Genomic DNA, 27,699 nt, shown 5'->3' with positions numbered 1-27,699 from the left:
GGGAGACTGACAGGGAGGAGAGTGTCAGAGGGAGGGAGTGGCGGTGGGAAATTTGCGGCAGAGAAGAGGGAGTGGGGTGGCAGAGACAGTGGGTCAGAGCAGAGGTGGGAGAAGGGGATGAAGGAGTGGGGAGAGAGGGACAGCGAGAGAGAGAGCATGAGCAGGAGAGGGAACAACACACACAAAATGTTGGAGGATCACAGCAAGTCAGGCAGCATCTCTGGGAAAGAGTACAATCGATGTTTCAGGCTGAAACCCTTCAGCAGGAGAGAGAAAATAAGTGGGAGAGGGCATGCAGGGAAAGAGAGAGGGTGAGAGGGAGGTGGCACGGGGAGGAGAGGGAGAGAGCGCGGGGAGAGACAATAGGGGAGCGAAAAAATGTGGCGTTTCAGAGATGACGGGGAGCAGAGAGGGGTGTTGGGGGTGAGAGAAAACGGGCAACGGGATGGAGAGAGCGCAGGGAGGGGGAGATTGTGGGGGGAGAGAGATCTTGGGGAGAGATAATATGGAAGCAAGATAACAGGGAAAGAGGTAACGGGATAAGTGAGACACAACTGGGAGGGAAGGTGAGACAACAGGGGGAGGAGACAGTGGGGGGAGAGGGACAACAGGGAGAGGGGGACAATGGGGGAGAGGAGGACAACGGGGAGGGGGAGAAAGATGGACAACGGGGAGGGGGAGGGAGATGGAGGGACAATGGGGAGAGATACATGGGAGAGGAATAGCGGGGGCAGAGAGAGATGGGGGTAGGGATAGTTGGGGCTAGAGAAAGCAGGGAGAAAGATAACGGGGAGAGAGAGAAAGAGATGGAGACTAGGGACGGAGCCGGTATGGGAGAGCAACGCACAAAATTCCGGAAGGACTCAGCAGACCTGGCAGCAGCTATGGAAGGAAATAAATAATCGACATTTGAGACCCTCCTTCGGAAGGGGTAAAGGCCCGAAAGAAGGTGTGTGGGTGGAGGAGTGGAGAGAGAGGGTACGCAGTTAGAGACGCAGTGGAGAGGGATGAAACGAGCAGAGGAGTTGGGAGAGAGATGGAGGTGGATGGAAGAGTAAAGTAGGGAGCGGGAGTAATGGGAAGGGAGGATGGATGAGTTTGAAGCAAGCGGGTGAGGAAAAGGTTTGAGTGGTCTGACCTGAGACGCGCTCCCGCCCGGACTGTGCTCTGCCGGCCGCTCTCAGCTTTATAACCCGGCTGTGCCCAGCTGTTGCAGCGATGGGACGTGTCGCGCTGCGGGGTGAACACAGCTGGGTCCCGGCTCATTGGAGCGGCGGCCGGACTCAGGGGATTAGTGGTCGGATCCGGGTCGGCAGCTTCCGTCCCGTCCCGGAGCCCCGGTCAACACACAATCAGCTCCAGCTGTTACCCCGACAGTGTTCGGCCAAAGCTGGTGGGGGAAGGCGAGCCTGTGTGAGGGATGAGGAGCGAGAGGGAGGGGTGAGCACCTGGGTGAGACGGGGTCTGCATGTGTGAGAGGCAGAGGAGAGGGGAGATTGGGGGGATAGGCGGGGACATGTTGCCAAACCCCTTCAGTCCGAGCTCCTGAGCATGTCCGTGATCGCCCCTTGGCCATGAGGGAGGCAGGACCCTGGAAGGATGCCTCTCGTGACCTTTGACCAGCCCTGCACAGAAGGTGCGACTCCAACTCACGTCTCATCTGGCAGCGGGGCAGGACTTCCTCCACCCATCCCAATGTAGGTTCTCTACTCGAAACAGGGTCCCGGCGCAAAAGAATGTGGCCTGACAGAGGCATTTGGCAAGTTGGTCTTGCTGATTACAGGGGTTGGGAAGTTACGATGCAGTTATACTTGACATCGTTGATACTGCATTTAGAGTAGCACATGCAGTTTTGAACACCCTGTTAGAAGAACAATGTTATTAATTAGCAAGAATGTAGAAAAGAGTTATAGTACCAAGATGTTGCCCTGAATTGCAGGAGAGGTGTGTGGACTAGGACTTTACTCCCTGGAATGTAGGAGATTGCAGGAAGACCTCCTGGAGGTAGATAAGATTATAAGGAGCAGAGACAGGGAGAAAGCAGGTTTTATCTCGGGGAGGGGTGTGGACACAGGATTAAAATCAGAAGTGAGAGATTTAAAGGGACATCAGGGGCAGCTTCTTCACACAATGGGTGGTGAATATTTGGAATGAGCTGTCAGAAATACTGGCTAAGGCAGCACAGTAGCAATATTTAAAAGCCTCCGTAAATACAGGACTGGGAGAGGTTTAGAGGGCTGTGGACCAAACACATGCAGATGGGACTGGTTCACTGGGCAACACAGGCAGAGTGGATGAGTTGAGCCAAAGGGCCTGTCTCCTTGCTGTATGAATATGAAAACATAAACAATTTTCACAACTGCTTTCTCCTTGTGTTTCCATCATCCTGGCGAGGTGGGTCTGAGCATGTGACAGAGGTGGGTGTAAATGCAGTGGGACACGACTCTGGGATGCTGAATTCCAGCCCAAGACTGGAGGTATTTTATTGAGACAGTGAACCACAAGCAAATCCAATATTACAGGAACAAGCAAGCTTTGTGACATCCATCAAATGCCCCACCAAAATGCTATTGACAGAGCCCACTACAGGAAGTCACCATGTACCGGGACAGCTTTCAAATGCATGGTTCGCACTCTACAACAGTGAATAGAATCCCACCATTACAGCAGTGACAAAGTCTCTCCTCCCTGTGACACAGAGACCACCTGCTCCCAACATTAAATGGGCACAGCTTTGCTGCAATCCACTTTCACACCAGCTCTGGGTGGTGACAAGAAGTTCACTTCCAGACACATCTCTTCTCCCATCTGCATCCTTGGCCATCAGCAGTTCGTCCCCTTTCTTGTATTCAGGAGCAGCCGAAGGGGGTCCCCACACCGTAGGCAACGGACAAAATATTTGCCCTCTTTCTTGGGAATGTGCCAGCACTTTGGGCACCGAATCCGATACTTCTTGTACCTGTGGGAACAACAGGGAGCTCAGGTGGGGAGGGAGAAGAGAAAGTGTGTACATGACAGATGCAGAAGGGTCAGCACTGGAAGCAGATAGGGAACTGGCCGGAAGAGCAGCAAGGAGTAGGACTGAAGCAATGTGCAGACAGGAGAATGGGAACACACAGAAACGGGAGACCAAGCTGCCCAACCACTGACCACCAGTTTTAATCTGCCTCCTCTGTGACTGCAACAGAGCCTGCAATTCCCTGGTCTTCCTAACTCTACCCACTTCCCCTTTAATTTGCCCCATTGATCCACCACCCTCCTGGCAGGGATTTATCACTATCTGTGAATTGAGGAGGTTGGAGCACCATTGATTCATGCGACCATCACAGCTGCATGGATAAAAATCAGAAATAAGAAGGGAGCGATCATGTGGATGGGACTCAACTGCAGCCTCCTTCCACCAATAATCAGAAGTAATAGGAGGAGCAAATATGTAGTGGTGGGGGGAGGGGGGAACAGAAATGCAAGTTGTTCAAGTTGATGATTTTAAATTTCCTAATATCAACAGGGACAACCAACAATGCTCTAGAAAATTAGATGGGGAGAAATTAAGTTTTCTGAAATTACAAGGCCTCATTAGGAAAAGGGCTACCCTACTTTCCAACCACTGAGGTCAGGCTAACTGGCCTATGGTTTCCTTTCTTCTGCCTCCCTCCTCTCTTGAAGAGGAGAGTGACATTTGTAATTTTCCAGTCCTCTGGAACCATGCCAGAACCTAGTGATTCTTGAAAGATCATTACCAATATTGTCAATCACCCCAGTCACCAATTTCAGAATTCTGGGGTATAGTTTATCTGGTCCAGGCAACTTATCCACCTTTAGACCTTTCAGCTTCGCACACATCCTCCCTAGTAATAGCAATTGCACTCACTTCTGCTCCCAACACACTCGAACTTCCAGCAAACTGCTTGTGGTTTCTACTAGATGTACAATATACTTTTATTTCTTCCGCCATTTCATTGTCCCACCCCCCATTACTACCTCACCAGCATCATTTTCCAGTGGTCTAATATATCTATTCTCTCCCCTTTTTTATTCTTTATAAGCCTGAAAAAAATTGATATTCTTTCATATTATTGGCTTTCTTAACTTTATTTTTCATCTTTTCCCCCTTATGGTTTTTATAGTTGCCTTCTGATTTTATTTAAAAAAAAAACTTTCCAGTCCTCAAACTTCCCTCCAATTTTTGCTCAATTATATGCTCTCTCTCTTTTGGCTTTTTCTGTTTTTAAACTTCCCTTGTCAGTCACAGTTGTGTCATCCTGCCTTTAGAATACTACTTCTTTGGTATATATCCATCCGATACCTTCTGAATTTCCCCCAAAAAACACCAGCCATTGCTGTTCTGTCACCTGTTCTAATCAACTTTGGTCAGCTCCTCTTTCATGGCTCTATATTTCTCTTTACTGCACTGTAATACTGATAAATCTGACTTTAGCTTTCTACCCCCACCCCCCAAATGCAGAGTGAACTCTATCATATTATAATCACTACCTTCTAAGCATTACTTTGTCTTAAACTCCAAAATCAAATCCATTAACAGTTGATATCACACTCTAGTTGGGATTTTGATGTACAGTGCCTGTAGAGTATTCACTACCCCCTCCCCCCATGAGTTTTCATGTTTTATTGTTTTTCTTGACACTAATCAACAGAAAAGACACTTTGTGTCAAAGTGAAAACAAATTTCTACAAATTAATCTAAATTTATTACAATTATCTGGTGTTTAATAATTGATTGCATAATTACTCACCCCCTTCAAAACTATTTAATAGATGTACCTTTGGCAATTACACCCTCGAATCTTTGTGGATATGTCTCTATCAGCTTTGCACATTTAGACATTGCAATTTTTTCCCCATTCTAATTTACAAAACTGCTTAGGCTCTGTCAAAATGCTTAGGGATTATGAATGAACTGCCTTTCAAGTCCAGCCACAAATTCTCAATTGGATTGAAGTCTGCACTCTGACTTGGCCAATCCTGGACATTAATTTTGTTGTTTTTGAGCCACTACTGTGTAGCTTTGGGCTTTTTGCCTGGCGTCATTGTGAAGCATCCCCACAGCATGATGCAGCCACCTCTATGCTTCATGGTTGGGATAGTTGTTTTTGTTGATGTGCGGTGTTTGGGTTACGCCAATCATAACATTTAGTCTAACAGCCAAAAGCTCAATTTTGGTTTCATCCGGTCATAGAACCTTCTTCCAGCTGACTTCAGAGTATCCCACATGCCTTCTGGCAGCCTCTAGCTGAGATGTCATGTGAATTTTTTTCCTCTTCCCCCTCAAAAAAAAGTGGCTCTCTCTTTGCCACTCTCCCATAAAGCTGCAACTGGTGAAGCACCCGGGCAACATTTGTTGTATGTGCAGTCTTTCCCATCTCAGCCACTGAAGCTTGTAACTCCTCCAGGATTGTCAAAGGTCTCTTTGTGACCTCCCTCACTAGTTCCCTTCATGCATGATCACTCAGTTTTTGAGGGCTGCCTGCTTCAGACAGATTTACAATTGTGACATATTCTTTCCATTTCTTGTTGATTGACTTAACTGTACTCCAAGGGATATTCAGTGACTAGGAAATATTCTTGTATTCATCTCCTGATTTATGCTTTTCAGTAACCCTTTTGTAGAGTTGCTTGGAGTGTTCTTCTGTCTTCATGGTGTAGTTTTTACCAGGATACTGACTCACCAACAGTTAAACCTTCCAGACACAGGTGTATTTTTACTACAATCAATTGAAACACCGCGACTGCACACAGGTGATCTCCATTTAACCAATTATGTGACTTCTAAAACCAATTAGCTGCACCAGAGATGATTGGTGTGTCATATTAAGGGGAGGTAAATACTTGTGCAATCAAATATTTTGTTTTATATTTGTAAATAATTTAGATCACTTTGTAGAGATCTGTTTTTGTTTTGACACAAGTCTTTTTCAGTTGACCAGTACCAAAAAAAAGCCAAATTAAATCCATTGTGATTCAATGTTTAAAACAATAAAGCATAAGAACTTCCAAGAAGCTGAAAACTTTGTATAAGCACTCTATTGATTAAGAAAACTTTGAGTACATTTGGCAGTCTGTCCATTTACAGTATGGGAGTCCCAGTCAATGTGGATAGTTAAAAATCACCTATCACCATCTTATTTTTCTTGCAACTGTCTGCTACCCCTCAACAAATTTACTCCTCCAAATTGCACTGACTTTGGTGAACTACAATACAATCCCATGAATGTGGTCATCCCTTTCTTATTCCACAACTTCACCCACATAGCTTCAGTAAATGTGCTTTCTAGTCTGTCCTATCTGAGCACTACTGCATGTTTTCCCTGACTAATGCCAACTCTCCCCCTTAAGTGCCTCCTGCTCTATCATATCTAAAACAAGAGAACCCCAGAACCTTGAGCTTCCAGTCCTGCCCCTCCTACAAGCAAATCTCTCTAATAACTAAAATGTCATAATTCCACATGCTCCATCTCATCAGCCTTGCCTACAATACTTCTGCATTAAAATAGATGAAACTCAGAGCATCCCTATCATGCTCAGCCTTTCAATTACTGTCTTTGTATGTGGGCTTAACATCATCTTTCCCCACAACCATTTCACTATTGGACCCAACACTCTGGTTCCCATCACCCTGCAGCTCTACTTTAAAACCCCTCAAAGCGGCATTGTTGCACCTAAACAGGAGGGGTATCAAACTATCTCATCTGTACAGGCTACCTCCCTGAAATAGAGCCCAATGATTACAAAAATCAGAAACCCTTCCCTCCTGCATCATCTCTAAATACTTAAACTGTATTTTTTTCCTATTTCTACAATGGCTGCCTAACCTCCTTCCCTCTTTCTCCCTCACCCAGTTACACATGTCCTGCACCTCATGCACAACCATTCCATGCATCTGCCATCAATCAACTCATCAGCTTCCCAAGTGTTCAGGAGTTCATACAGCTCCAGTTCCCTAACACTATCTGTACAAGGCTGCAGCTGGATACTCTTCTTACAGGTGTAGCAATCAGGGACATTCGAGGTTTTTAATCGTTCCACATCCTGCAAGATGAGAATTCCACTGTCTCTCCCAACCTTTTGGGGAAAACCCTGTTCACTTTCACCCTATCTACATCCCTCACAATGTTGCACACTTCTACAAGATCTGCCCTCATTCCCCTGCATTCCTGCAACTAATGCCCCAATTCATTGAACCTTTCCCTATAACGCAGGTTCTCGTATACAAAATTATGAGTGGTTTAGATGGGATTAATACAAGCAGCTTCCACAACCTCCCCCCCAGATGGAACTAGAACTAGAGTTTAAAATAAGATAAATTTGGATGAGTACATGGATAGGAGGGGCATGAAGGATTATTGTCCAGATGTAGGTCAATGGGTCTAGGGAGAATAACCATTGAGCATTGACGAGATGGGCTGAACAACCTGCTACTGTGTTGCAGTGCTTTATGATTGTTTATCAAGGCCAATGTGCCAAAAGCTCTCTTTATGATCCTGTCTACCTATGACACTTAAATTATGGATCACAATTCCCGGGTCACTTTGTTCTACTGTGCACCCCCAGTACCCAAACATTCACCATATGCCCTACCCAGCCTTGTTCTCCCAAAATGCAACACTTCACACTTCTCCACTTTGCATTCCAACAGCTATTTTTTAAGATCACTTTTCCCAGCTGGTTGAGATTATGCTGCAAGCTTTAATAGTCTTCCTCACTATCCATTGGAAGCACCCCCCCCCCCCACAATCTTTGTGTCATCAATAAGTTTGCTGATCCAATTTACCACATCATCTCAATCATACCATAGATGGTATACAACAATGAGAGAACTATTTACTACCACTCTCTGGCTTCTCCCATTAAGCCAATGTTGAACCCAATTGACTACTTCATCTTGAGTGTCAAATAACTTAACCTTCTAGACCAGCTTCCAATGTAGGACTTTGGCAAAGTCCTTGCTAAAGTCCATGTAGTCAACATCCACTACCTTTCCATCATCAATCTTCTTGGCAACCTCAAAAAGCTCCAAGGTTGGTTAGACATGAGCTGCCATGCACTAAACATCGTTGGCCATCTCCATAGGCCTTGCCTGTCCAAATACATGTACATTCTGTCCTTTAGAATACCTTCCAACTATTTACCGTCACCAGATGTCTGGATCACTGACCCACATTTCCTGGCTTATTCCTAGAACCTTTCTTGAATAACTGAGCATCATTAGCTATTCTGTAGTCCCCTGGCAACTCACCCACAGCTAAGGATGTTTTACATCTCTCTGCCAGGGCCTCCGCAATTTCTGCACTAGCCTCCCACAAGGTCCAAAGGGATATCTCAAACAGTTCTGGGGATTTATCCAACCCAATTCACTCTCAGATTTATGAGATAATGGGCAAGGCTGGCAGGAGTAGTTAAGCACGATTCCCTAAGGACATGGGGGATCTGTTCAGGAAATAAAAGCCAACAGATATGAGGTATAGGCACTGGAGGGGGGGGGTCACACAAGTGGAGTACAAGTGATGTGCAGGAACTCTTGGGGAAGCTTGAGGGCAAAGAGAGTACACGAGACATCCCAACAGATAAGGTAAAGGAGAATCCTTAAAGATTCTCTAAGTCAGTGAGAGTAAAAGTTGTTAGGGAAAGAGTAGGATCCTTGCGCATCAGTGTGGGAACTTGCATGTGGAGCTACTTGAAACTTAAACAGTCTTAGATAAATACTTCTCACCAGTGCTTACTGTGAAGGAGGACATGGGAAAGGTTCACATGTTGAATCAGATCAACATTACTACCAATGTTGAGTTAGAGGGAGTTTGAGGAGGTGGTGAAGATGGAGCTGTAGATATTGTCGACATGGATTTTAGTAAAGAGTTTGATGAGGACCTTCATGGGAGGCTGGTCCAAAAAGTTAAGTAATTGTTATCTTGACAAATACAACCTGCACCCTAATATAGACCTTCCTCTCTCCCTCCCCCCACCCCCCCAAAACAGATTCATCTTCACTCTGACCCAGTCCTGGTGAAAAGATCAAGGAGTGGGGGTTGGTGAATGAGGGTGGGGGGGGAGGCAGGGGCTCTCTGGTACCTGATCCCACAGGCATTACACAGTGGAGTCCCATCCTCAGCATCTCTCCACAGCGGTGTTTTCTGGGTTCCACAGGAGGCACATCTCCTCGTTCCTGTAATGCAGACAGTGCAAGAGCTTTTACTGCCCAGGGTCCAAGCACTGACCTATCCCCTCATTGATCCCCACTCACCTCCTTATTGACCCATCCCCTCACTAACCCCTTCTTACTGACCCAGCCCCTCACTGACCCCACCTCCTTATTGACCCATCTGCTCATTAACCCCTTGTTATTGATCCATCCCCTCACTAACCTTCACTGACCCCACCTCCTTATTGACCCATCCCCTCACTGACCCCTTATTGACCCATCCCCTCACTGACCCCATCTTCTTATTGACCCACCCTCTCACTGACACATCCTCTCAACCCAATCTGACCCCAGTGACTTGCCCCACACTGACCACATCCCATCCCTCTCACCCTTACACGGACCGACTCTGGGATCTGTGCAATTACCCTTCCCCTCACTGACTCGACCCCACTGAACCCTGGCCCTCACTCACTCTGGTGGCCAGGATACGGGTCCTCCTCGGAGCTGCTGAGCCGGGGGGTCGACGGGGTCTCCCGATGACCCAGAGAGTGGGATCGGAACCGGGTCAACTTCTGCCGCAGCCCTGGGCTGAGAGAGAGAGAGGGTCTAGGGGTCAGAGAACTCGGAGTATCTAGACCTAATTATGTTGGGCAGTGCTGTGCAAAGGAGACGAAGGGTGTAGGGGTGATGAGCTCATGAAGGGGACAGTGGGAGGGAAAGTGGTGGGAGTCAGGTGTTGGAGGGAGTGGAGAATGAGACCTACCTGTAGTGGGCAGTGATGTGCAGACGGCAGTCAAGGTGACCCACCAGCTCTCTCTCCATGCAGACGGTGACACCCTGGAAGGTGGGGTCCCCACTCTGGGCACTACGCTGGGGATGGGGCTGTTTACGGGGGGTCCTTGTGCGGACAGGTGCTGAGGGATGTGTGTGGGGGTCTGTAGATGACATGGGCCAGTGGTCATCCCTTCCCTGACCTTTTCCCCCCACCCTGTCCTCCCTTCCCCTCTGCACATCTGAAGCTTGACATGATCCAGGGTCATACCCGTTCCCAACCCCTCTGCTCACTGGACAGGGGTCTCCACTGACACCAGTGCCACCTTGAAACTCCTCTGCCCAGAATCCAGGGGAACTGACAGGGTGGGGGCAGGCAGGGGGAAAGGTCACCATCCTGGGAGGGTTATGCTCTTCCTGTGGGTCAGGGGCAGGGAGAAAGCTAGTAGTCCTGAGGGTGTGACCCTCCTCCTGAGGGTTGGGATTGTTGTTCATTGAGGAAGGGTCATGGCTTGTGAATGGTGGCTCCAGTTTGGCCGCTTCCTGCATGAGGGAGAGGATGGTGGATTCAGGGACCTCATAGGAGTCACGCGGGTGGATCCTATCGGGGGCAAGGGACAAGGGGGACACATCAGCGGGAAACCTGCAAGAAAACAAAACAAAGCCCAGGTGAAGCAACAACATCCAGAGGCCCAACTATCTGTCCCCTTCTTCCCTCACCACAACACCCCAATCCCAGAGCCCAGACACCCCATCAAACCATCCACGTCCCCCACCTAGCACCCTCTCACTCACAGAAACACCACCACCGGGTACCCAGAGAACAAGGCGAGTGTGGTCACAGGGTTGAGTTAATCGTGAGCCCTATAATTCTCTCCCCAACCAAAGGCAACAGCTCAGCTGGGGTCAAACGGTGAGGGTGAGGCTACCACAAACCCAGTGTCATGTCTGCATCCACATTCTCTCCTGAGGACTGACAAACCCCGGCAGGGGCACAGCACAGGAGACAGGTGGACACCCCAGGCATTCAAAGGAAGTGATGAGATCATTCCTGGGAAACCGCCACTTCTCCATGCATTTGGCTGGAACCCTGTCTTCCTATGGTCAGAGGAAGATGAGAGACAGAAGTTCGGGAATTGTCCCAGCAGGTTTTTGGGAGGTGACTGGTGCCTGATCAAACCAAGCACCATTCACTCAGTGAACATGGCTCCTCCGAGTGAATCTGTTGGAGAGGTGAGAGGGGTGGGAGTGCAAGCAGGAATGTCCTACACAAGGAGACAGATTCCATTATTGACTTATGTTCCTGGGGGGATGGGAGGGTGGCAGAGGCGCCTGCGGGTGTGTCAGAGCCACAAAACACAGCTCAGGTGACGCTGGCCAAAGCCCAGTCCCTGGAACTGGGGGAACTGATGGAGGAGGGCAGTAGATCAACAACAAGGAGACAGGAGTGGGCACAGAGCAGAGGTTAGTGGGAGTGACCAGGTCCACTACACATTGCGTGAAGTAGAGGGATTGGAATCAACTTATTATTGCCATTTATAGAGGTACAGTGAAAAGCTTGTTCATACAGATTAGATCATTACACGGTGTGTTGAGGTAGTCCAAGGCAAAACATTAACAAACAACAGAATAAAATGTAAGAGCTACAGAGAAAGTGTAGTGCAGGCAGACGATAATGTGTAAAGCATAACGGAGTAGATTGTGAGGTGAAGAGTCCATCTTATCGTATTAGGGGAAACTTCAATAGACTTGAAAGAGTGGGGTAGAAGCCATCTTTGAGCCTGGTGGTACTTGCTTTTCTGCCCGATGGGAGAGGGGGGGAGAAAAAAGTGTCCAGAGTGGGTGGGGTCATTGAATATGCTGGCTGCTTTGCTGAGGCAGCGAGGCGTAGACAGAGTCCATGGAGAGGAGTTTGGTTTCTATGATGTGCTGAGCTCTGTCCACAGCTCTCTGCAGTTTCTGGCAGTCACAGGCAGAGCTGTTGCCGTACCAAGCCATGGTGCATCCAGATAAAATTAGTAACGGTCAATGGGGACGTGCCAGGTTTCTTTAGCCCCCGAGGAAGTTGAGCATTGGTGATCTCTCTTGGCCTTGACATCAATATGTTTGGACCAGGACAGGCCGTTTGTGATGTTCACTCCTAGGAACTTGAGGTTGGCAATCAATTCGTAAGAAGGCAGAGCGGAGTGATGATGCTGCTAAATGGCAACTCCTTTGCTTGCGTCTTCAGAAACAGCTCTATTTCCATCTTTAATATCTCTATTTTTCCCTTTCAGGGTTCTTTCGAAGACTCTGACCTGGAGTTACACGCTGACTACGGTTCTTTGTGGGTATGGGACACACTCTCGGGGTTTCAAAACCAAGTATTCGGCTTGAGTTTGGAAGCCTAGGATCTCGGGGCTCTGGAGACAGGTGGATCAAGGGTCAGCATCATGACAGGAGACCCATGTGTCATCGGGGGGGGGGGGGAAAGAGTCAGAACATCAGCAGCTGTACACCCAGAGACTCGTGATCTTTGGGCACAGAGCTTAAAAAAAAAGCAATGTAATGAACTTTTAGCATTGTAAACTAGTGAGTTGTTTGTCATGTCTCCTCACTCACTGTGAAAACGGAGACATCTCTTTCCCCCTTATTGGGGCTGAGAGAGCCTGTGGTATGTTGAATACTGGGTGAACAATGTAGTCTTTGGGTTCACTGCAAGTCTGTGTTTTTGCTGTTGCTTTGCTCATGGTGGTGGGTGCCAATGTTTTTTTTGCCGTTCAGGGGAGGGGGATTGTTGCTTGCTGCCACTTAAGCGTGGGATGGAGGAGTGATGGGGGGGTGGACTTTGGGGTTCTAACTGTCATTCATTCTTTGGGGCACTCCTGTTTTCGTGGATGTTTGCAAAGAAAAAGCATTTCAGAATGTATATTGTATACATTTCTCTGACATTAAATTGGACCTTTGATTCAGCCTCAACACAGCTGATGCAAACAGGAGCATGTGCACTGTCTCCCCCACCAATGGCCAGCTCTTTGATTTGAACAAAGTTATTTTTGTTCTGTGGGCACCGTGAGCTGCGAAGAGTTTGCCAGTGTGGGGCAGGGATGATTCCAGCAGCAGTCCATTTTCCTGGGAGGCCAACCATCCTGGCAATTGAAATGGATGGGTGCAGTAGCCACGGAAAGTTGCTCACACTCTCCCACCGTATCAAGGCAGCTGGGTCACCCACCTGTCAGCCGTTCCTGCGGCCCCTCCCAGAGCAGACTCCTTGGGCGGTGAGGAGCCCCGAGCTCCCATCCTCAGCCCGGATGAATGGAGGCACAAGTTGAGCGCAGACACTGCCGAACCTCCCAGACGTAGTTGGTCCACCTCAGGGTCTGGGGGGTCGAGACATGGTGGGGACAACAGTTCCAGCAGGGAGAAGTCGGGGGCCTTACACTCAAAGAGAAGGCTGTCGTCCATGGATGGGCTGTGGGAAGAGGGGCAGAATCAATAAGGGAGGCAGGGTAGAGACAGGAGAGGGAGGGAGATGGGTGAAGGTAAAGAGTGGGGTAGGGTAGGCAGATGGGGGGGGATGACGCGAAAACAAACAGTCCACTTTCAGTGACCACTGAGGGGTATGAGGGAGAGTGAGGAAACCCACAATGATCTATGACCCCACTCCCTCCAGTATGCCCTGCAATCACATCCTGCTATCCACCCCTTCACCCTCCCACCTAAAAATACCTCCCAACACACCCAACAATCTCCAACCCCTTACCCTCTCTTCTCTACCCAGACTAGGAAACAGGGAAGGGGGGGGGTCACACTTGGGAGGGGGGTTACTAGGTCAGAGGGGAGAGGGGCTAATCTTCATGGGATCAGGACACAGACACCTTTCTGGAAATACACTACCAGAACCTTCCACTCCATAAACTACCTCCTGACCAGTCCCTCCCTCCACAGGTCCAACCCTCCCCACATACAAAACACTTTCCCCTCCTCCTGTGAGAAACACCAACAACCCACACCTCGTACTCCAGTGTCCAGCAACCTCCCACCCTCCTCCTGTGAGAAACACCAACAGCCCACACCTCGTGCTCCAGTGTCCAGCAACCTCCCACCCTCCTCCGACTCTAGAACCTTTAATCATCCACAGCTGCATTTAATTGCCTACATCTGCTGTCTTGAAGCTGCTTAAAGGGACAGTGCACCAGGGCTCATGTCTCAGTACTGCCCCTCCCACAGTGCGATTCTCCCTCAGTACTGTCCTTCCATAGTATGAAGCTCCCTCAGTACTGACCCTCCCTCAATATCACCCCTCCCACAGTGCGATTCTCCCTCAGTACTGTCCTCCCATAGTATGAGGCTCCCTCTGTACTGACCCTCCCTCAATACAACCCCTCCCACAGTGTGATTTTCCCTCAATATCACTCCTCCCACAGTGCAATTCTCCCTCAGTACTGTTCTTCCATAGTATGAACTCCCTCAGTACTGACCCTCACTCAATATCACCCCTCCCAATGTGTGATTCTCCCTCAGTACTGTCCTCCCATAGTATGAGGCTCCCTCCATACTGACCCTCCCTCAGTACTAACCCTCCCTCAATACCACCCCTCCCACAGTGTGATTCTCCCTCAATATCACCCCTCCCACAGTGCAATTCTCCCTCAGTACTGTTCTTCCATAGTATGCTCCCTCAGTACTGACCCTCCCACGGTGTGACCCTCCCTCAATACCACCCATCCCACAGTGCGATTCTCCCTCTGTACTGTCCCTCCCACAGTGACCCTCCCTCAAAATACCACCCCTCCCACAGTGTGACCCTCCCTCAATACCACCCCTCCCACAGTGCGATTCTCCCTCAATACTGTCCTCCCATAGTATGAAGCTCCCTCAGTACTGACCCTCCCACAGTGTGACCCTCCCTCAATACCACCCATCCCACAGTGCGATTCTCCCTCTGTACTGTCCCTCCCACAGTGACCCTCCCTCAATACCACCCATCCCACAGTGCGATTCTCCCTCTGTACTGTCCCTCCCTCAGTACTGACCCTCCCTCAATACCACCCCTCAGTGCGATTCTCCCTCAGTACTGTCCTCCCATAGTATGAAGCTCCCTCAGTACTGACCCTCCCTCAACACCAGCCCTCCCACAGTGTGATTCTCCCTCAGTACTGTCCTCCCATAGTATGAAGCTCCCTCAGTCCTGACCCTCCCTCAATACCACCCCTCCCACAGTGCGATTCTCCCTCAGTACTGTCCTCCCATAGTATGAAGCTCCCTCAGTACTGACCCTCCCTCAATACCACCCATCCCACAGTGTGACCCTCCCTCAACACCAGCCCTCCCACAGTGCAATTCTCCCTCTGTACTGTCCTTCCATAGTGTGATTCTCCTTCAGTAGTGTCGCTCCCAGTGTGACCCTCCCTCAACACCAGCCCTCCCACAGTGTGAAGCTCCCTCAGTCCTGACCCTCCCTCAACACCAGCCCTCCCACAGTGTGATTCTCCCTCAGTACTGTCCTCCCATAGTATGAAGCTCCCTCAGTACTGACCCTCCCTCAACACCAGCCCTCCCACAGTGTGATTCTCCCTCAGTACTGTCCTCCCATAGTATGAAGCTCCCTCAGTCCTGACCCTCCCTCAACACCAGCCCTCCCACAGTGTGATTCTCCCTCAGTACTGTCCTCCCATAGTATGAAGCTCCCTCAGTCCTGACCCTCCCTCAACACCAGCCCTCCCACAGTGTGAAGCTCCCTCAGTACTGACCCTCCCTCAATACCACCCCTCCCACAGTGTGACCCTCCCTCAACACCAGCCCTCCCACAGTGTGATTCTTCCTCAGTACTGTCCTCCCACAGTGTGAAGCTCCCTCAGTACTGCCTCTCCTGTAGTGTGATTCTCCTTCAGTACTGCCCCTCCCACAGGAACAGTCACAGTAGCTGAGTTTAGCCACACAGGGACTTAGTCCCTGGTTGACCTGGGCAATGTTCTTGACCCCCGTTCCCCCCACCCCAATGAGACCAGCTCAAAACTCCCGGTGTTAATGTGATAATGGGAAGGTTCCCAAATCAGTCCACATGGGAGCAAGAGTGGAGTGTTCACTGAGCTGGGAGTAAATAGTCACCAAGGGACAGCAGTAGATGTGTAGGGAGATAGTTCATGGAGTCATTCAGTGGTAGTGTCAGTGGAATTTCATTTACCCCTGTATTGACTCCCAGGGAGGAAAAATGTCACCCTAATTTCTGGACAGTTTCAGGTAGAGGGGCAGCGAGAGGGAGATGGGGGTGGAGTGTTGGGGAGAGCCAGTAAGGAAGAGGAAGAGGTGGAGGTGTACGAGGAGGGAGAATTGAGGGGTGGAGATGGAGAGAGTGTAGAGAGAGAGGAAAGTTGGAGGGTGGGGGGAATTTGTGGGTGTTTGGATCTGACCCTGTACCCATGTTCAATGTCTGTTCGAAGTGAGGGGGAGTACTGTGGAGCAGGGCAGGGTAAGAGTGAGACCTGCACGGGTTTGGTAGAGAGCAGGAGACCTGTGGGGGAAGGGAGAGGTATGGTGACCGATGGGTTTGGGTGGAAGATCTGTGAGGATACGGGGAGACCCGTGGAGGGTGGGTTAGGGGTGGAGACTGTATGGGTTGGGGGTGTGCGGGAGAACTGTTGAAGGTTTACTCATCAGGCCCATCCCCAGTTACAACATCCCCCTCAGGGACAGGTCTCCACTCCCGTGGTCGTTCACCCCCAAACCCTTGTCAACAAGGCAGAGGAAAAAGTTTCAGGTATGAGCCGGCCCGTGCACTTTGGACCCGCTCTGTACCAGGCAGGACAGGCTCAGTGAGTGGCTCCGAACAGACTGAGCACAGCAACTTACGGTCAGTCCTCAGCAAGCAACCTGTACGTATTCTGGGGTGATGGGGGCAGGTCTCACAGTGTTCCCGGGGTGAAGATGGGTACGTGGTCAAAATAGTGTCCCCACAACAATGTGCTATGTGATGGGGAAGGGGAGAAAGGGAGGACAGAACTCTCCCTGGGACAGTCCATCTGAGAGACTGTGCGTGGGGCCAGTGTATGTGTGTCTGTGAGAGAGACCTGTCTCCCCCCCCCCCCGCACAGTGTGTGTGTGTGTGTGTGTGTGTGTGAGAGAGAGAGAGAGACAGAGCGACCCATTCCCCCCAGTTAAGGTCAGGGTTTGTGTGCAGGAGAGGGAGAGGGACCCAATCCCCCCAGTGAGGATCTGTGTGTGTGTATGAGTGAGAGAAAGACCAGTTTTGCCCCAGTGAGAGTCTGTCCTTGGAGGGTACACTCTCTCTCAGCTTAATCTCAGGGCATCCATTTGCCTCGTGAGACCATGGATCTGCACCCTCTCCAGGGTGCAGGCCTGGGCAAGGATGTGTGGAAGACCGGCAGTTGCCAGTGCAGCGAGTCTCCCCTCTCCACGACACCGATGTTATCCAAGGGAAGGGCAAGGACCGATACAGCTTGACACCGGTGTTGTCGCAGGAGTTGCCAGAACGAGGTTGAAGGCAACGTCGGACTGCCTTAGGGACTCCAGCTCCGGATTTCTCCTCAGGGTTTACTCCCGAAGCCTTTCCCATGAGTGGGTGTGGCCGCAAGGCAGCAGAGGTTTGAAATCAGAGTTTTCCCTCTTTTAACACACACAAAATGCTGGTGGAACACAGCAGGCCAGGCAGCATCTATAGGAAGAAGCACTGTAGATGCTGCCTGGCTTGCTGTATTCCACCAGCATTTTGTGTGTATTGCTTGAATTTCCAGCATCTGCAGACTCCTCATGTTTGCTTTTCCATGTCTTAGATGGACTGCCTTCCCAGGCTGACGAGCTCCATCTACCCGACATCATTTGTGCAGAATTATAAATATGAAGGGTCACCTCAGTAGGGCAATATTATAGAACTCCAATAGTCAGCAGGAACCTGTGGAGCAGATGTGTCAAGAAATTGCACGTGCTGTGAGAACAGAAGGATTTCCAAACAATAGGGGTACCTCCTAAGAAAGGAGCATTACTGGATCACTCTTAGCAGAGGAGGCGGGTCAGGTACCTGAAGAGACAGTTGGAGAGAACTTTGTGTCTATGAGTTTGAATATAGTTATGGAGAAAGATAAATCAGGTCCACAGGTTGAAGCCCTAAACTGGACCAGAGCCAACTTTGAGGGCATTACGCAGGATCTCACTGGGGTCAAAGGACTGACTCTGGAACTGAGACAAAGGAACAGTGTGACGGATATTCAATTTCCAAGGCTGGTGGGGGGCCTTTTTGAAAGGGTCAGCTTCCTAACAAAGCAGCTGACACATAGAGATCAAAGAGTTGTTTCTGAGTAAGTTAAACTTCTAACCTATATTCTTTGTTCAGCTTCTTGTCATAATTGGAAGCCAGTTTTCAGTTGTTAATGTAAATGGCAAGCAATAATCAGTCTGAAGTTAAAAGGCCAGCTTTGCAAACAAACAGCACTGTCGATGGAGCACAGACTGCTGGGCCACAGCACCAGTCTGATGTTCAAGAGGTGCAGTGTAAAATAATGGAGCTGTATTAAACTAGACAACACTGGCTACGTTATTTAAACATAGGACATAGAATAGAACAGCACAGGAACAGGCCCTCCAGCCCACAGTGTAGCATCAAACCAGCTAAAAAGTAAATCAAAGTCCCCCATAAACGAATCTCTCCTACCTGCACAATGTCCATATCCCTCCATCTTCCCCACATTCATGTGCACATTGAAAAGCCTCTAATGTTTTTGCCTCTACCACCATTCCAGACAGTACATTCTAGATATCCACCACTCTCTGAGTAAAAAACTTAGCCCTCACATCCCCTTTCAACCTACCCCTTTGCACCTTCAATACATGCCCTCTGGTATTAGACATTTCCATCCTGGGAATTACTCCCTGTCTACTCTATCAATGCCTCTCATAACCATATAAACCAGGCAACAACCTGGTAAGTCTCTTTTTCAGCCTCTCCAGAGCTTCAACATTCTTCCTGTATGCAATACTCCAGTTGTCACCGAACCAGAGTTTTACAAAGTTGCAACATAACCTTTTGACTTTTGAACTCAGTGTCTCAACTAACAAAATTGAGCATTCCATGAGCCGCCTTAACCAGCCTATCAACCTGTGAAGCCACTTTCAAGGAGCTATGAACTTGGACCCCAAGATCTCTCTGCTCAGCAACACTGTTAAGGTTCTTGCCCTCAGAAAACCTGGAACATAAATCACTCATTCCTGCCCCTCTCTCAACCAAGTTTCTGTAATGGTCATAACATCATGGTTCCTTGTACTGATCTGTGTTCTAAGTGCATCTCCTTTACCCATAATACTCCTACACACTTCAAGCTCTCCGACACATCACACCTGTTATTTCGATTTTGCCTTTCAATACTTGCCCTGACATCTCCCTTCCTGTCCGATCATTCGCTTACTGACCTGGTGCTCCAGTTCCCAGCCCCCTGCAAAACTAGTTTAAACCCTCCTGAGTAGCTTTAGCAAACTTCCCACCCAGGATATTGGTTCCCCTCCAGTTCAGGTGCAACCATATCTCTTGTAGCGGTCACGCCTTTCCTCAGAAAAAGGCTTTAATGATCCAAGAAATTTAAACCCACCCCTGCACAATCTCAGCCACTCATTCATCCGTGTTAGCATCCCATTCCTACCTGCATTAGCCCATGCACAGGGATTCATGTGGAGATTACAACTCTGGAGGTCCTTCTCTGCAGCCTCTAAACACTCATTGCATAGGACCTTTTGCCCTTTTCTGCCTATGTCATTGGTGCCAATATGCACCACAACCTCTGGTTGTTCACTTTTCCCCTTGAGAATATCCTGAAGCAACTCCAATACATCCTGGGCCCTCGCACCCAGCAGGCAACTCACCATCCTGGTGTCTCTTCTGTGGCCACAGAATCTCCTGTCTGTCCCCAATCACTGCCTGACTTTACCCTTCCCGGCTGAGCCTCAGAGCCAGCCACAGTGACACTAGCCAGGCTGCTGCTGCTATGCCCTGACGGATCAGCCCCCACACCCCAGAGGTATATTGTTACTGAGGGAAATGCACTGACTTCTTAATCCCCTTACCACTTCCAGTGGCCACCCATCTGCTGCCAAAGTCTGAACTCAGGGTGTGACCACTGCTTCAGAACTCTCACCTATACTGTGCAGAGCCTCCCGGATGATCCCAAGTACATCCAACTCCTTGTCCTGGTCAGTCAGGAACTGAAGTTGGGTGCACTTCCTGCAGATGTAGTCATCATGGAAAGCATCAGGAATTCCACATCCTACAGGGGGAGCATTCCATCCTGACTACCCCGTACTAAAAAAAAGGCTTACCTCTTCTTCTCTGTGCCTGCACCTGTTCTTGCTGAAGCCTGTTAAGCTAAAGCATTTCCACTCTATCATTGGTGCACTATGACAATGGTGAGCAGTTTAAGCTTCTGATGCTGACAACTACCATGTCTATGCAGCTGAAAAAAGAGCAGGTTTACCCAAATCTGTTCTGCTCCCTTTATATTCCCACTCTGGCCTTCAGTAGGCCTCTGATGCTGACACTTACCACTCCAGCACAGCCAAGGAAAGATCAAGGAAGTTTGCAGACCAGACTGATACTACCACTTAGCATATTGAATAGTTAATCCGTCCACAGCTGGAACATTTATGTACTCAGAGAATTAGTATTCACAGCATGAATTTTGGTTGACTGGGATCTCTGTCCCCAGAAGCTGTTAGACCATTTGAGTGAAAAGGTATCTCAAAAAATGTCACTCATGTGTAAAGTTACCCAAGTGACAGAAAAACTGTATAAGTGTAAGAGAACAGGCAGGCTTGTTAAGAATGGTCAAGGGACAACAAGATGAATGACAGAAAGATGGGGCGACCAGAATCCATTCCTCACCCTTTGATTTTTGCGAAGGACTTGTTTATCTGTAACTTGTTGGTATAGAACATAGAATAGTACAGCACAGTACAGGCCCTTCGGCCCACAATGTTGTGCTGACCCTCAAACCCTGCCTCACATATAACCCCCCACCTTAAATTCCTCCATATACCTGTCTAGTAGTCTCTTAAACTTCACTAGTGTATCTGCCTCCACCACTGACTCAGGCAGTGCATTCCACGCACCAACCACTCTCTGAGTGAAAAACCTTCCTCTAATATCCCCCTTGAACTTCCCTCCCCTTACCTTAAAGCCATGTCCTCTTGTACTGAGCAGTGGTGCCCTGGGGAAGAGGCGCTGACTGTCCACTCCGTCTATTCCTCTTAATATCTTGTACACCTCTATCATGTCTCCTCTCATCCTCCTTCTCTCCAAAGAGTAAAGCCATAGCTCCCTTAATCTCTGATCATAATCCATACTCTCTAAACCAGGCAGCATCCTGGTAATTCTCCTCTGTACCCTTTCCAATGCTTCCACACCTTCCTATAGTGAGGTGACCAGAACTGGACACAGTACTCCAAGTGTAGCCTAACTAGAGTTTTATAGAACTGCATCATTACATTGCTTCTCTTAAACTCTATCCCTCGACTTATGAAAGCTAACACCCCGTAAGCTTTCTTAACTACCCTATCTACCTGTGAGGCAACTTTCAGGGATCTGTGGACATGTACCCCCAGATCCCTCTGATCCTCCACACTTCCAAGTATCCTGCCATTTACTTTGTACTCTGCCTTGGAGTTTGTCCTTCCAAAGTGTACCACCTCACACTTCTCCGGCTTGAACTCCATCTGCCACTTCTCAGCCCACTTCTGCATCCTATCAATGTCTCTCTGCAATCTTTGACAATCCTCCACACTATCTACAACACCACCAACCTTTGTGTCGCCTGCAAACTTGCCAACCCACCCTTCTCCCCCACATCCAGGTCGTTAATAAAAATCACAAAAAGTAGAGGTCCCAGAACCAATCCTTGTTGGACACCACTAGTCACAACCCTCCAATCTGAATGTACTCCCTCCACCATGACCCTCTGCCTTCTGCAGGCAAGCCACTTCTGAATCCATCTGGCCAAACTTCCCTGGATCCCATGCCTTCTGACTTTCTGAATAAGCCCACCATGTGGAACCTTGTCAGATGCCTTACTAAAATCCATGTAGATCACATCCACTGCACTACCCTCATCTATGCCTTTTTAGCTTATAGGAATTGTACCTATGTTTTGGAAATCATCTGTAATTTGGAAATCCTCTATGAGTTTTAAATATGTTCTGGCAGTCCAAACAGTGGCAGGAGCAGGCCACAGCAATGAGTTTTCTCACAGGTCAGCGATGCTTGTTTAAAAGGAGATCTTAGCGGGTGCTGAAGCTCATTCTAACAGCCCAGTCAGCGGCAGGAGCAGGCCATAGCAACGAGGATTTTCTCAGGTCGATGATGCTTGTTTAAAAGTACTGAAGAGACCAGCGGGGCAGCATTATTGTGAGTAGGCCAGTGGTAAGAGTAGGAATGTCAGGTTTGAAAGAGGCATTGGCTTTGAGTAAGTTTCTGTTAAGGTTCCTTTTTTTTCTCTTACTGCAGCTAGTGCAGTAAATGGCCACTCTGTGTTCTTCATGCTGATTTTGGAGTCCTGGGACTATCAGCATCTCCCAAGGAACTACAAGTGCATGAAGTGCTTCCAGCTGCTGCTTCTTGAAGACCATACTAGGTATCTGGAGCAGCAGCTGGGAAAGCTATGGCTTGTAAGGGAGAGTGAAGAGATAAGTGATCAGTTACAGGGAAATAGTCACTCCAGAGTTGTAGGAGGCAGGCTGCCTTTATTCCTTCTGCCAAATGCATGACCATACATTTCCCAACACACCCCATCTACCACTTCTATGGCAGTTTTCCCAATCTGTCCAAGTACGTCTGCAGACTCCCTGCTTCCACAACACTATCTGCCCCTCCACCTATCTTCTTGGCATCTGCAAATTTGGCCAAAAAACTACCAATTCCATCATCCAAATCATTATAATGTGACAGGAAGCAGTCCCAATACCAACCCTTACAGAACATCATGTAAGTATACATGTAATTCGTAGTGTTCCACAGGGTTTGGCATTGAGACCGCTTCTTTTTACGCTGTATGTAAATAATTTAGGCGATGGAATGGATGGCTTTGTTGCCAAGTTTGCAGATGACACAAAAGTTGGTGGAGGTGAAGTAGTGTTGAGTAAACAGGTAGGCTGCAGAAGGATGTAGACAGATTAGGAGAATGGGCAAGAGAGTGGCTAATGGAATACAATGTTGGAAAATGCATGGTCATGCACTTTGGTAATAGAAATAAATGTGCAGACTATTTTCTAAATGGGGAGAAAATCCAAAAATCTGAGATGCAAAGGGAATTGGGAGTCCTTGTGCAGAACACCATAAACATTAACTTGCAGGTAGAGTCAATGGTGAGGAAGGTAAATGTAATGTTAGTATTCATTACAAGACGTCTAGAATATGAGAACAGGGATATGATGCTGAGGCTTAATAAGGCACTGGTCAGGCATCACCTTGAGTTTTGTGAACAGTTTAGGAATCCTCGTATGAGAAAAGATGTTCTGGCATTGGAGAGGGTCCAGAGGAGATTCACAAGGATGGTTCTGCGAATGAAAGGGTTATCATACGAGGAATGCTAATTGGCTCTGGGTCTGTATTAACTGGAATTTAGAAGGATGAGCGGGGATCTCATTGAAACCTCTCAGATGTTGAAAGGACTAGACAGAGTAGATGTGGAAAGGATGTTTCCCATGGAGAGGGAGTCTAGGACAAGAGGGCACAGCCTCAGGATAGAGAGGAATCCATTTAAAACACAGATGCAGAGAAATTTCTTTAGCCAGAGGGTGGTGAATTTGTGGAATTTATGACCACAGGCAGCTGTGGAAGCCAGGTTGTTGAGTATATTTAAGGCAGAGCTTGATAAGTTATTGATTAGACATGGCATTAACGGTTATAGGGAGAAGGCTTGGGGAGTGATCTTGTAGTTAGGAATCTTCTTGGAAAGAGAAATCACAGTATGATTGAATTTCCCATACAAATGGAAAGTGCAATAGTTCAATCGAAAACCAATGTATTATGCCTAAACAATGGAGACTAGAAAGGGATGAGGGAGGATTTGGCTAGTGTAAACTGGGAACACAGGCTATCTGGTGGGACAGTTGAGGAACAGTAGAAGACTTTCAAAGAGATTTTTCACGGTGCTCAACAAAAGTATATTCCAGTTAAAAGCAGGGACAGTAAAGGTGGGGACAGCCTGCCTTAGATAACTAAAGAAATAAAAGGCATCAAACTAAAAGCTTGTGCATACAAAGTCGCCAAGAGGAGTGGGAAAGTGAAAGATTGGGGAAAGATTAAAAAACAACAAAGTACCAATAAGCAAGCAATGAAGAAAGGGAAGCTCGATTATGAAAATAAACTAGTACAAAATATAAAGATGGATAGTAAAATTTTTGTAATTATATAAAGTGGTAAAGGGTGGCTAAAGTGAATGTATGTCCTTTGGAGGACGAGAAGGGAGTACTGATATAGGGTAATGAGGAAATGGCCAAGCTTTTGAATGACTATTTTGTGTCAGTCTTCACGGTGGAAGACACATCTAACGTGCCAAAGAGAGATACTACGGATGCAATGGGAGGTGATCACTAAAGAGATAGTGCTGAGCAATCTTGTGGGCCTGAAGATAGACAGGTCTCCTGGTCCTGATGGAATGTATCCCAAGATACTGAAAGAAATGGCAGAAGTTATAGTAGAGGCTTTGGTGATGATTTACCAAAACTCACTGGTCTCTGGGTAGGTCCCGGTGGATTGAAAGACAGCAAATGTTACATCACTTTTCAAAAAAGGATGTAGGCAAAAGGCTTGTTAAACCAGTATAACATCTGTAGTTGGGAAAATGTCTGAAGCTGTCATTAAAGAAGAAATAGCAAGGCATCTGGAGAGAAATGGATCCATCAGGCGGACAGATGCAGCACGGATTCAGCAAAGGCAGGTCCTGTCTGACATACTTACTGGAGTTCTTTGAGGATATAACGAGCGCAGTGAATAGAGGGGAACAGATGGACATTATTTACTTGGATTTCCAGATGGTATTTGATAAGGTGCTGCATAGAAGACTTATTCATAAGATAAGGATGCATAGAGTTGTGGGTGATGTATTAGCATGGATAGAGGATTGGATAACTAACTAGAAAGCAGAGAGTTGGGATATATGGATGTTACTCTAGTTGGCAATCAGTGGTGAGTTGGCAAACTGTTCAGGATATACATTAACGATCTGGAAGGGGGGGCCAGTATAGCATATCTAAGTTTGCTGATGATACTAAATTGAGTGGAAAAGCAAATAGTGTAGAAGACACAGAGAGTCTGCAGAGGGATGTGATCGGTTAAGTGAGTGACAAGGGTCTGGCAGATGGAGTACAATGTTGGTAAATGTAAGGTCATCCATTTTGAGAGGAAAAATTAAACAGCACGTTATTATTAACTGGTAAAATGAATCGCAGCATGCTCCTGTGCAGAGGAACGTAGGAGTGCTTGTGCATAGGCCGCAAAAGGTTGGTTTGCAGATGCAGCAAGCTAGCGAGATGGCAAATGGAATGTGGGACTTCAATGCTAGAGGGATTAAATTTAAGAGCAGGGAGCTTATACTGCAACTGTACAGGGTACTGGTGAGACCGCACCCTGGAGTACTGTGTGCAGTTCTGGTCTCCTTACTTGAAGAAGGATATACTGGTTTTGGAAGTGGTGCAGAAGAGTTCACCAGGTTGATTCCTGAGGTGAGGGGGTTCGACTACGAGGAGAGATTGTGTCGCCCAGGACTCTACTCTCTGGAATTCAGAAGAATGAGAGAAGATCTTATAGAAACATATAAAATTATGAAAGAGATAGATAAGATAGAGACAGGAAAATTGTTTACACTAGTAGATGAGACTAGAACTAGGAGACATAGCCTCAGGATTTGGGGGATTAGATTTAGGATGGAGATGAGAAGGAACTGCTTTCCCAGAGAGTGGTGAACCTGTGGAATTCTCTGCCCAATTAAGCAGTGGAAGCTTCCTCACTGAATATATTTAAGACAAGGTTGTAAAGATCTTTGTATAGTAGGGGAATTAAGGGTGACAGGGAAGAGGAAGGTTAGCCCATAGCCAGATCAGCCATGATCTTATTGAATGACAGAGCAGGCTCGACAGGCCAGATGGCCTACTTCTGCTCCTATTTCTTATGTTCCTATGAATGGGGCTGAGGAGGGAAAAACAGATCTGCCATGATTGAATGGCAGAGCAGACTCAATGGGCCAAAAGGTCTAATTCTGCTCCTATATCTTATGGTTCTATGGTAATTATCAATCAACCAGATGGGACCCCTTTATTCCTATTCTTTCCTTCCTGCCAGTCAGCCAATCTTCTATCCATGTTAATATCTTTCCTGTAATACCATGTGCTCTTGTGCTCTTAGTTTGTTAAGCAGTTTCATGTGTGGCACCTTGTCAAAGGACTCTTTGAAATTCCGAGTAAGTAATATCCACTGACTTTACTTTGTCTATCCTGCCTGATATTTCCTCAAAGAATTCCAACAGATTTCTCAGGCAAGATTTCCCCTAAAGGAAACTATGCTGACATTGACCTATTTTATCATATGTCTCCAAGTACCTGAAACCTGATCCTCAATAATGGACTCCAATATCTTCCCAATCTCTGAAGGCTAATTGAATATTACTTTCTTTTCTTCTGCCCCACCCCCGTCTTCTTAAAGAGTGGAGTGGTATTTGCAATTTTCCAGGCCTCAGGAACCATCCCAGAATCTAGTGATTCTTGAAAGATCATTACTAATGCCTCCACGATTTCTTCAGCAACCTTCTTCTGAACCCTGGGGTGTATTCCATTGGGACAGGTGATTTATCTACCTTCAGACCTTTCAGTTTCCTTAACACCTTCTCCTTAGTAACAGCAACTACACTCACTTCTTCTCTCCCCACCCTACCCATCACCCAACACTTTCAAATTGCTGACAAACTGCAAGTGCCTTCCACAGTGAAGACTGTCACACAATAATTATTAAATTTGTCTGCCATTTCATTGTTCCCCATTTCTACCTCTTCAGTCTCATTTTCCAGCAGTCCAATATACTGTCAATGGAGAAAGGCCAATTTAACCTTCCACGATTATCCACGACTGGGGTTATCATACTGTAAAAGGACTAAATGGGATAGAGTTTGGCAAATGTGTTCAGAAAAGGTTCCTAACTCAGTACATAGAAGTCCTAATGAGAGAGCGTGCAATTCTTGATCTGCTATGAGGGAATGAGACAGGACAGGTGACTGAATTTTGTTTAGGGGAACACCTTACATCCAGTTATCACAATGCCATTAGTTTCAAAGTAAATATGCAAAAAAAAGGGATAGTCTACCGGTTGAGATTCTAAATTAGAGAAAGGCCAATTTTTATAATCTTAAAAGGATCTGGCATGTGTGGATGGGACAGGCTGTTTTCTGGCAAAGGTGTATTTGGTAAGTAAGAGGCCTTCAAAAGTGAAATTCTGAGAGCAGAAAGCTTGTATGTACCTGTCAGAATGATAGCAGGTTTAGGGAACCTTGGTTTTCAAGAGATATTGAGGCCCTGGGTAAGAAAAACATGGAGGTCCATAGGAGGTATTGGCAGGTAGGAACAAATGAGGTAGTTATGGAGTATAAGAAACGCATGAGAGCACTAAAAGAAGAAATCAGGAGGGCTAAAAGAAGGCATGAGTTTGACCTTGCACACAAAGTGAAAGGGAATCCTAGGGGATTCTACAGATATGTTAAGAGCAAAAGGATTGCAAGGGACAAAACTGGTCCTCTGGAAAATCAGAA

At 47.6% G+C, this 27,699-nt stretch overlaps 1 protein-coding gene across 1 annotated transcript in view; it reads right to left on the bottom strand.

Moving 5' to 3' along the window:
* Positions 1 to 3,843, bottom strand: part of sspo (SCO-spondin) — a 261,575-nt gene extending 257,732 nt beyond the window's left edge. The window contains exon 1 of the mRNA XM_059990301.1: positions 3,741 to 3,843. Coding sequence (XP_059846284.1) covers positions 3,741 to 3,843 — 103 coding nt within the window. The remainder of the gene's footprint in view (positions 1 to 3,740) is intronic.
* Positions 3,844 to 27,699: the final 23,856 nt, after the last annotated feature.

Source organism: Hypanus sabinus, chromosome 1, assembly GCF_030144855.1.
Source record: "Hypanus sabinus isolate sHypSab1 chromosome 1, sHypSab1.hap1, whole genome shotgun sequence".
Classification (NCBI taxonomy): Eukaryota; Metazoa; Chordata; class Chondrichthyes; order Myliobatiformes; family Dasyatidae; genus Hypanus; species Hypanus sabinus.
Note: the sequence above shows the minus strand (reverse complement) of the source record. Positions and strands in the feature narration are given on the sequence as shown.